This window comes from Pelobates fuscus, chromosome 5 (genome assembly GCF_036172605.1).
Source record: "Pelobates fuscus isolate aPelFus1 chromosome 5, aPelFus1.pri, whole genome shotgun sequence".
NCBI classification, from domain to species: domain Eukaryota; kingdom Metazoa; phylum Chordata; class Amphibia; order Anura; family Pelobatidae; genus Pelobates; species Pelobates fuscus.
This window is the reverse complement of record NC_086321.1, coordinates 101,581,251-101,593,254: the sequence shown is the minus strand read 5'-3', so window position 1 is coordinate 101,593,254 and position 12,004 is coordinate 101,581,251. Positions and strand designations below refer to the sequence as shown.

The following is a 12,004-nucleotide window of genomic DNA, read 5'->3' as shown; positions in this document are numbered from 1 at the left end:
ACCAGGTAGAAAACTATAAACAGGAACGCGCTCTTGGACAACCACAAGGGAAACCATGACAGGGCACTGAGCAGGATGAGAACTGGGCCTAAATACCCCTCCTCTAGATCTGATAGGCTGTAACCGGCCTTTGACCCCAAATTCAGTTACCAGGTTTCATTTGCATAATTGCTGCTCAGCATTAACCCTTCTGTGGATTAGGTTGCTGCTCGGCACAACTTTTCCTGTGTGGACAGTAAATGTCATTAACCACATTTTTATAAGCGGATGTAAACGTGACATTCTTCAACCCTGACCAGTCTCACAGTACCTGACAATGAAAAGCACCCCCAAAGCATGATACTACCACCACCATGCTTCACAATTGGAATGGCATTGTGTGTGCATTGAGCGGTGCCTGGTTGTCTCCAGACAATGTTTTGAAGTGAAACATAACAGTTCAATCTTTATTTTGAAGAAACTTGTTCCCTACTGTCTTAGAGTACTTCAAGTGTTTTTTTTTTTTGCAATCTCAAAGGGAACTTGAGTGTGCCTTGCAGTAAAGAGAAGCTTCAGTAAGGCCTGTCTGCCATAAAGGCCAGATCAGTGGAGTGTTACAGTGTTGTTATTCTCATTCCAATACAGGGCTCTGGAATTCACCCATAATGGCCACTGGGTTCTTGGTCAGCTCTCTTACCAAGTTCCTTCTGCTTCAATTGTTTAGTTTGACTAGGTGGACAGTTCAATGAATATAAATACATAGTTACACAGGGTGAAAATAGGCATGCGTCCAAATTCAGCCTCTTACATCTGTCTTTACTGTTTATATATATATATATATACATACTTTCTATATCACTCATCTCTGAGGGTGTTGATTAGCTATAACAAACACTAATCACAAGCATTATGTTCATCCCCATTGTTGAAAAAACTAGAGCACAGTTGGGCCAAGAATAGTGGAGTACTACTATATCAGCTATGGTTCTCAAAAGGGAAGTCATAAGCAAGTAATGGAACACCTACTGCCCTTCATCTAAATAGCAGAACTGCCACCGCATGTAGCCTATATGTAAAACACTTTCCAATTATGCTCCTTTGGACTGTAATAATAAAAATTGCCTGTGAAAGTGTAAATGACATTGCCTCTGTCTCAGAGATTTAGATATTTTCCAGAAATTGAAAATGAGAACATATAATAAGAAAACTGCTCAATGGAGTAAAAATCCTGCATTCTGAGATCTCTCAAGGGTTTAAATCTCATACCTCGTGACAAAAACTAATGTGAAGAATGCCAGGAGATATTAAGATAAACAGTCTGAAAACAGCAGGTCACTAAATATCATTTAGCATTGAACAGCAGGCTGTTAAATGAAAAGGAATTATTACTTTGTAATAAAATCTATAGTTGTAAAGAGGCTGCATTTACAGTTATTACAGTAGTACGATCACTGTTGTGGTGCTATAACGTGTCATCTAGGAGTTTGGGTTTGACCCCTCTACTCTATTCACTCTTATCTCCTGCTGTTGGACGAGATCATTTGCTGTGATATTCTATTCTGGGCCATGTTCTCGGGATCAATGTTCTTAAAATGCCTCAATTAGCAGGTACCTTGCATTGATTTCCATGGTGATATCTCTATATTTTCAGAACTCTGCCCTACAACTGCTCTTGTTGTATAATCCCTAAAGCATAGAAAGAGACTATTACAATAACACGCTCCGTGTTTAAGGTGAACTGGTCACTTCCCCAAATACTCACCTTGTAAGGGAATCTATCTAAATTTGGCATTATTATTTCTCATATTTAATGTATTACACCAATTGTGTGGATGTCAATGTGTCCTAGCTGTTTCAAAATGGGAAGCAGAGAGTGGAAAGTTGACCACAGGTGAGTAAAGTTTGCAAAAATTAATTTTAAAGTATATTACGACAGTCAAGATACACTCTGCAGAGGAGAAGCTGTATTTAAGGTAACAATCCAAGCACCATAACCACTACTGTGCCCTGGCACACCCAGTATAAGTAGTCGTACAGTTCTAGAATGGAGGTGCAGGGTTTATCTCACTGACCGAGAGTGATCAGTTGATGCTTTCATTCTATGAATTGGCACTGCTCTGAAGGGTTTAACTCAGTAGAGATTATGGAAGTTCCCAAGCAAGGCCATCCAGCTGTCTTGAAGGATGAGAGGCAGAGAGCACTTTCGGTTATGCTGCTTGGCGTGTTCCTTTAAAACAGAAACTCATATCTTTCTCGAGGAGAATTTCAGGTGGCCAATACCTACACAGATCCACTTTCATGGCAGACTAATCCCAATAGTAGCAGGTAATATAAAGGTAAAAAACAGCTCTATTGGCTCTTCCTAGAAAGGGAACAGATTATTAATTTTTAGAACAATTATTTAGGGTATTGAAATCATTACCTTTTTTGGTGCCATAGTCCTTTGTCTAAACTTTTCCACAGTTTCTTGCCCAGCACTCTCCCATGCATTAGCAAAGGCTTCGGCTTTAGACACATCAAGATGAATGCTCTCCAGCTGCTGACGTAAGGCTGCTGCTTTTATATTATGATACACAGCCTAAAAAACAAAAAGACAAGTATCATAGGGGATGCCACGTACAATATGGCACCTGCTCACAGTACATGATGTCATTATGTTAAAGCCAAATATCAGTAACGTGGGTGTATACATCTTTGCAGGCATGTTGCATGCCTAAAAGTGGCTACCACTTGTTCTATTATAGGATGACAGGTCAGTCAGCACAGGAAAAATGTATATTAATGGCATTCAAAAGGAAATGGGCATAGTGTGTGTTGCATACATTTCTACAAACATGTCATTGGGGCACTTATATAAGCGGATCCAAAAAGGAGATTTCTATGCCAATGTTTACTTTTGTCTATGATCATTTATACAAAACTACAGCAGCTCAAAACCAAAAAATAAAGAGGTTCTTTTATTATAGATAAATATATTAAACCGTAATTAGGAATATTGGAACAGTATCATCTTTATCTGGAAAGCACAATGATCATAATGGATAAAAAGTAAGGGCTAAATAAATGCTTTGGAGGCCAATTCCAGACTTCCGTTCAAGGAACAAATTGTGAATGAGAGTGAAGTTTAAAAAGCAGACCCAAGCAATGCTCACTAACACTGTCTTTTGAATCAACAGCAAAAACAAAATGTGAGGAAGGCTGAACTTGATGGACACATATCTCTTTTCAACCTATGTAACTGTATGGATCTGCTTTCTCACATTTGTTTTCGCCTAAGAGGAATGTCCTACACATTGCTTCTGTTTTGTGTCGGTACCTGGAAGCTCATTTAAACTGTAGTAAATTATGTTTTCTTTTTTTTAATAAAGGTTAAAAAAAACAAAACAAAAAAAAAAAAAAAACAGAACTCTAGCCATGTGCGTATTCACAGAATTAAAGAAAGATATAAATGAGGAGGAACTGGAGAGAAATAGGGCACTCCTAATCTCTGTCCAGGTCGACCAGGACTGGACACCCCTACCTTGCTGCAATGCTAAAACTTAACCTTTAATGAAGTAAAATAAAACAATGCAAATACTAATAGAAAAAAAATATATAAGTGTAAGTGATCACAGTGAAAACAAAAGAAAATAAAAAATAATAAATAAAAAAGATGATAAGGAGTGGTGTCTATATTACTGTGATAATGGACAATAACACCAAATGGAAAAAATCTATTGTCCTTGATAACCACCTGAGATTCAAATCCAGAGTTAACCCTAGTCACTGATCGATCCTATAACATACAGGGAAGGGTTACTGGAGAGTGGCTCCTGTGTTGATACACCGGTAACCGGTAACACTATGTATCAGATAGGCAAAACATGCCGATACTTCCATATAACACAAGGAGCTGAAGTACCTCCCCCCCCCTTTTTATTAAATGTTATCAAGTAAAGGATACACACTTGAATCAAATTCGGATACAAACTTAAATATAAGTTCAGCCCAGGAAAGGAAATAAAATTCTAATTTCCTCCCAGAGACAACCTTCAGAATTATTAACTGATCGTTCCTATATCATGAGAGGAAGGAAAAATATATGTATAGGAGTACAGTGTTGCAAATGCAGTTGGTAACACTGAGTATCAATCAGGCAAAACATGCCCAGACTCCCATATAGCAAAAAGATGCCGGAGTTACCACTACCCCCCTGAAGGCAGAACGTCAAATGAAGGATGAAAACTTAAATAAATAAATAAGGATGTAAATTTGTAGTAGAGCTCAGGATGAGGAATACTAAAAAATTCAAATACCCTCAAATTCCCTCCCAGCAACAACCTCCGAAGATTCAAATAAACCCAGGATCAGTAGAATAAACTAGGCTAACTAAAGATAACGGAATCTGGAACCACTCCTGACTACCTAACGTACGTTTCAGCGCTTTGAAGTGCGCCTTCGTCAGAGGTAAAACATCTGACTGCCCCCTTAGCGGCTCTTTTATGTGTGTTAGACCGGCGGACTCGTTCGCGCCGAAAAACGGCGTTCAAATCTGTCCCGCCCCCTCAGGATACGTCACAGCATGATTGACAGGGCATGCAGATTACTCTAAAGTGTCTCATCACCTAAACATAGAGTTAGAGAACCGTCAAAGCCCTGAAATACACTTATTAGCTAATAAATAATGATGATAGTGTAAATGGACATTCAAGGGTAATGGTATTAACACAGAAAAGGGCCTGGTCATATATGACTGAAAAAAAAGAGAATATTTTTATATATATATAAATTAAATGAACAAAAGTTATGTACAGAACAAAATAAATAAATACTTATTACTATATAAAGTCCATAATAAATTCACTTCTCTCAGAAATAATTTAATGAAGTTTATGGTTTGTTTGTTTTTTCCATTTATCTTCTTAAAGGGACAGGCTTTTGTGATCAGTGTAATTCAAATTATAACAAAAATATTTACAAAAATTAATAACTAAACTATATACAAAATAAGGCGAGATGCATTACTGATGATGAAAAATAATGCTCTCAGTGTAACTCATCTTTCGATGAAGGGAGTAAATGTAAACCCCTCATTCAAACCATTGGGGGGCCAGTGTGTTGAATCTATAGATCCAAAAGGATTCTCTTCTGAGGAGGGTACGATCTAAGTCGCCACCTCTCCTGCCCAAAATCACTTTTTCAATCCCAGCAAATTTCACCCCTTTTGTATCACCTTGATGATTATTTCTGATGTGTCTAGCAACAGGGGTGTCTTTGAGGTTTCTGACTGAATGTATATGTTCCATAACGCGCCTCTTAAAGGGGCGTATGGTTTTCCCAATATACCTAAGTCCACAAATACAGGTCAGTAGGTATATGATACCTTTCGTATTACAGTTAAAAAAGTGCTTTACTTGACACACTGAGTTGTCAATCAGGTTTGAAAGTGTTTTCACAGAATTATAAAGTGATTGGGTCGATGTTTAGGTGTGTTTTATGTAGTCACAAGTTACTGTGAAGGTTTGTTTAGTTTTAGTATTCAATGGTAAGTCTAAAGAAATAATAAATGATAGCAAAGTTTGAAAGATGTGCTTTTTGTAACATGCAATATACAATACATTAATTTATTCTGTAAAAACATTACATAATTTGATAAGAAAAGAAAAAAAAGAAAAGTACAGATAATGAATGAGGCTGTAAGCTGTAAAATGCATACAATTGTGATGGTTCTTGGGGTTTCCCTTTAACCCCTTAACACCGCAGCTTAATGTACAAGTTGTGAACGAAACAAAATGTAAACAAATCCTGGCATTTGCGCTATATGTCTGTCCAACCGTAATTCACCTCTTTCATATTAAATGCACCCCCCCTTATTATATATAATTTTATTCAGGGTAAACAGGGCTTTCATTTAATATCAAATATTTAGCTATGAAACATAATTTAATATGAAAAAAATGGGAGAAAATAAGATTTTGTTTTATTTTTTTAGTTCTACATGACATTTTAACTGTCAATGTCATAATACTGTTTGCCTTTACTGCAATAATATACACATATTTGTATTCAGCAAAGTCTCACGTGTAAAACAGTACGCCCTATGTCAGGGGTAGGCAACCTACGGCACTAGTGCCATTCACGGCACTCGAGGTGTCTTTGCACGGCACTCAAGGCTGCTAGAGTCAAACAGGCTCTGGCCTATCAGGAGTCCCAGTAAAACTTCAGATATCTGCTAATCCGAAAAGGTGGTGAAGGACAATCCTCAATTTATGCATTGCAGCACGTAGAGGTAGTGATCTCAGATCACTTCCTCCCAGCACTTGTGAATAGGAAGCCACACTGTAGTAGAGCAGCTCGCAGTTGCTGTTGCAGCTCCTGTCCTTGACATGTACCTGGCCGGACTAGTCCCCACTGGAACCCAGGGAAGTCACCCACACTGCTAGATATACACAGAAATGCAGAATAACCCTCCCCTCATACAAATAATACGGAGAGCCCACACACAAACATACACACAATCTGCACAAACGAAACACCACTAACAATCCACATACATGCACACAACCCCACATGCAATACCCCAAACAGCCCCCACACACTACCAAACACACACTTTGACATATCCATCCACACACACACAATTCCACAAGCAGCACCCATACACAGCTTACATTCATATGTATCATACACAATACCATAAACTACTCGTGAACATAAACAATATAATAGCTCATATACGAAGGGCCATCTTTAACGCGGGGCAAACTGGGCAGCTGCACCGTGAGCCCTGCTGGCCTCAACTATTTCTAACCCTCTGGCTGGTAATCTGCACACTAAGGAGGCCCACCGGGTGGCCCATGCACAAAGGACCACCCGCTGGGCTTCTGTCAGCAGGGACCCGGTCACACGCTGAGGTGCTTTAACAGCGCGAGCGGGCCCCTTGCTTTTCGGCAGCAGGCTGGGAGGAAGTGATGGCCACGCATCATTTCCTCCCACAAAGAGAGGAGCGCGCAGGAAAGAAGAGTAGGCAGATTGGAGGGGGGCTGGCCAAGAGCTCTAGACCCCAACTCCCAACGCCTTCAGCCACCAGCAGGAAAGGTAGGAAACTGGAGGGTGAGTTTTAAAGTGTATGTCTGTGTCAGTATGTCTGTCAGTGTGTGTGTGTCTCATATCTGTGTGTGTCAGTATGTTTGTGTGTCAGTATGTCTTTGTGTGTCAGCATGTCTGTGTGTCAGTATGTGTCAGTATGTCTTTGTGTGTGTCAGTATGTTTGTATGTCAGCATGTCTATGTGTGTGTCAGTATATCTGTGTGTGTGTGTGTCAGTATGTTTGTATGGCAGCATGTCTGTGTGTATGTCAGTATATCTGTGTGTGTGTGTGTGTGTTTGCAATCATGCCAACACCACATACAAACATATTCCACAAAAACACACAAAAACTGCTTAGTGCTAAATACAGACCTGCAAACATGAGTAAATGGTAGAGCTCCAGCTGTCAATGCATTTCTGGAGTTGCACGACAGGTGGGGATCTACCTTTTAATCACCCGTGCAACAGGGAGACCGCCAAGAATTCTTGCACCTCTCTACTTTAGGTCCGCCACTGTGTTGAGGTGGAGGATGTGATTGCATGCCTGGGAAGGGGGGGACAGGGTCCAGGCAGTGGCGTACATACCGGGGTCGCCGGGGTCGCGGCTGCGACCGGGCCCGGCCCACCAGGGGGCCCGGCCGCCCTGCGACCCAGGTATGTAGGTCACTGGGCCAGCCTCTTCTGCTGGGGGGCCCAGGAGCCGGCCACCTCCGGGCCCCCCCGAGGCTGGCCCTGCTGTCACCCGGCTGGCTGGCGGGAGCGCGAGGGAGCACTGTCCCCTGGGTGCTCCCTCTTCAGCTCCCTCGCGCACCGCACTGAAACCGGAGCCGGAAGATCAGTCGGAAGATCAGTTTTCGCACCGGGGCCCCATGGGTTGTGTGTACGCCACTGGGTCCAGGGGGCCCTAAGCAAATGCTTTGCCCAGGGTCCAGTCATTATTAAAGACAGCCCTGCTTATATACGTACAAATACAACGATACAAAGCAATTACAGTAAAAATAACACAAGCAGAATACGGCAGCATACACACCTCGATTTATAAAAAAATAGGACCGGCACGCTACAGGACATCACAATCCTATATCGGCACAGTGCTGCTAAAAGGTTGCCTACCCCTGCCCTATGTACAGGTTTTATGATGTTTTGGGAAGTTACAGGGTCAAATATAGCGTGTTACATTTGAAATTGAAATTCGCCAGATTGGTTACGTTGCCTTTGAGACTGTATAGTAGCCCAGGAAATAAATTTACATCCATAATGGCATACCATTTGCAATAGTAGACGACCCAAGGTATTGCAAATGGGGTATGTCCAGTCTATTTTAGTAGCCATTTGGTCACAAACACTGCCCAAAGTTAGCGTTAGTATTTGTTTGTGTGTGAAAAATGCAAAAGACGCCAATTTTTTCCAGTGTTTGTGACTAAGTGGCTACTAAAAAAGACTGGACATACCCCATTTGCAATACCTTGGGTTGTCTACTATTGCAAATAGTATGCCATCATAGGGGTAATTTTCATTCTTGGGCTACCATAGGGTCATAAAGGCAACGTAAGCAATCTGGCGAATTTTAATGTGAAAAAAATAAAACACAAGCCTTATATTTGACGCTGTAATTTTTGAAAACACCATAAAACCTGTACATGAGGGGTACTGTTGTACTCGGGAGACTTTGCTGAACACAAATATTTGTGTTTCAAAACAGTAAGAAGTATTGCAGCAATAATATCGTCTGTGTAAGTGCTGTTTGTGCGTGAAAAATGCAAAAAACGTAACTTTTACTGGCGATATCATCGTTGTAATACATTTTACTGTTTTGAAACACTCATATTTGTGTTCAGCGAAGTCTCCCGAGTAAAACAGTACACCCCATGTACAGGTTTTATGGTGTCTTGGAAAGTTATAGGGTTAAATATAGTGCTAGCAAATTAAATTCCCTATACTTTCGGCATGGGTTGTCAGGCAGGTCCCGCTAATTGTACTTAATTAGGATACCTAATTATGTAAAATTATTACATAAATATATGTGTAGAATTAATATATGTGTATATATATATATATATATACATATGTGTATATATACGTATATATATATATATATATATATATAATTTTTTAAAAATATTTTTATTTATATATAGGTATATACATAGTGATATATACGTATATATTTATGTATATAGATATATATATTATTTCGTTCTACGTGTATTTTTATATATATATATATATATATATATATATATATATATATATATATATATCACAATACAGTTAGAACAAAATAAAACACATCTATATATTTTCAATTTTTTTTATTTAATTTTTTTACGTATTTACATATTTTTTTATATTATATATAAATATATATATAATAATAATTATATATATATTTAATCAGTATCAGTCTACGTGTAATTTGATATTAATATATATATAATTATATATATATATATATATTAATATTAAAATACACCTAGACAGTGTATGTGTGTGTGTGTATATGTGTATATATATATATATACTTAGATCATATATATATATATATATATATATATATATATGATCTGAGTATATATATATATATATATATATATATTTTTTTTTACACTTATTTTAACTGTTGTTTATTTGAATTTAGCCAGCAGGGGGACTAACTGTCATTACAGTTAGTCCCCCTGCTGGCATTGCTGCAGCCAGCTATCCCGGCCATGTGATTGTGAGGTCCTCGCAAGGACCTCACTCTCACATGGCCCGGGGGTGCTGAAGAGAGCAGACGTGCCGCGGGGGGCTCCCTGGGAGTCCCCCCAACCGCGTTCGCCGGCATGGGATCGCCGGCGACCGGGTAAGTTACTAAAAACCGGAGGGCGTACTATTACGTCCTGCGGCGTTTAGAGCCGCTTTTAAAAGGACGTAATAGTACGCCCTCCGGTCTTAAGGGGTTAAACTAACACAGGGACAATCGAGCATGTCAAACTCAAATATGCAATATATGGGAATATGTAATTAGCAACTACAGCACAATGCTGTTTCATCAAATTCATCTATCACTTTAAAAAAAATAAAAAAAAAATATATATATACACACACACACTGCTCAACACTTAAACAACACAATGTAACTCAAAGTCAATCACACTTCTGTGAAATCAAACTGTCCACTTAGGAAGCAACACTGAGTGACACTCAATTTCAAATGCTGTTGTGCAAATGGGATAGACAACAGGTGGAAATTATAGGCAATTAGCAAGACACCCCCAATAAAGGAGTGGTTCTGCAGGTGGTGACCACAGACCACTTTTCAGTTCCTATGCTTCCTGGCTGATGTTTTGGTCACTTTTGAATGCTGACGGTGCGTTAACTCTAGTGATGCATTAGACGGAGTGTACAGCCCACATAAGTGGCTCAGGTAGTGCAGCTCATCCAGGATGGCACATCAATGCGAGCTGTGGCAAGAAGGTTTGCTGTGTCTGTCAGCGTAGTGTCCAGAGCATGGAGGCGCTACCAGGAGACAGGCCAGTACATCAGGAGACGTGGAGGAGGCCGTAGGAGGGCAACAACCCAGCAGCAGGACCGCTACCTCCGCCTTTGTGCAAGGAGGAACAGGAGGAGCACTGCCAGAGCCCTGCAAAATGACCTCCAGCAGGCCACAAATGTGCATGTGTCTGCTAAAACGGTCAGAAACAGACTCCATGAGGGTGGTATAAGGGGCCTGACGTCCACAGGTGGGGGTTGTGCTTACAGCCCAACACCGAGCAGAACACCAAGATTGGCAAATTCGCCACGGGCGCACTGTGCTCTTTCATAGATGAAAGCAGGTTCACACTGAGCACATCTGACAGACGTGACAGAGTCTGGAGATGCCGTGGAGAACGTTCTACTGTCTGCAACATCCTCCAGCATGACCGGTTTGGCAGTGGGTCAGTAATGGTGTGGGGTGGCATTTCTTTGGGGGGCCGCACAGCCCTCATGTGCTTGCCAGAGGTAGCCTAACTGCCATTAGGTACCGAGATGAGATCCTCAGACCCCTTGTGAGACCATATGCTGGTGCGGTTGGCCCTGGGTTCCTCCTAATGCAAGACAATGCTAGACCTCATGTGGCTGGAGTGTGTCAGCAGTTCCTGCAAGATGAAGGCATTGATGCTATGGACTGGCCCGCCTGTTCCCGAGACCTGAATCCAATTGAGCACATCTGGGATATCATGTCTCGCTCCATCCACCAACGTCACGTTGCACCACAGATTGTCCAGGAGTTGGCAGATGCTTTAGTCCAGGTCTGGGAGGAGATCCCTCAGGAGACAATCCGCCACCTCATCAGGAGCATGCACAGGCGTTTTAGGGAGGTCATACAGGCACGTGGAGGCCACACACACTACTGAGCCTCATTTTGACTTGTGTTAAGGACATTACATCAAAGTTGGATAAGCCTGTAGTGTGTTTTTCCACTTTAATTTTGAGTGTGACTCCAAATCCAGACCTCCATGGGTTGAAAAAATGTATTTCCACTTTTACATTTGTGTGTGATTTTGTTGTCAGCACATTAAACTATGTAAAGAACAAAGTATTTCAGAAGAATATTTAAATTGTTCGGATCTAGGATGTGTTATTTTTGTGTTCCCTTTATTTTTTTGAGCAGTGTATATATATGTTTAGACCTTTAAATAGTAATGTTGCACAAAATGTGTTCTCCCTTCTACTGATAAAGTGCATGGCAATAGGAAAACACCCCACCATTGTATTATACAAATAGATACATAAGTCATTTTGAAATTCATTATTTATTAGTGCTCTCCGTTCCCCCGCTGGTCACCACATGGTGGCAGTGTAGCAGTCATTATTTCATGAAAAGGAGGTATTTTATACTAATGCTCAGTTTGCTAACAAAAATCAGTTTCTCTCAATTACACTCATAGTAGTTATTTTATTATCCAGCATTACAGTCCATGGGGCTTCTCAGTAA

General features: G+C 40.4%; 1 protein-coding gene across 1 annotated transcript in view; it reads right to left on the bottom strand.

Annotated features, from left to right (window-relative positions):
* The window catches only part of COMMD10 (COMM domain containing 10), a 392,963-nt gene that overhangs the window by 353,797 nt on the left and 27,162 nt on the right, over nt 1-12,004 (bottom strand). The window contains exon 5 of the mRNA XM_063456932.1: nt 2,402-2,557. Coding sequence (XP_063313002.1) covers nt 2,402-2,557 — 156 coding nt within the window. The remainder of the gene's footprint in view (nt 1-2,401; nt 2,558-12,004) is intronic.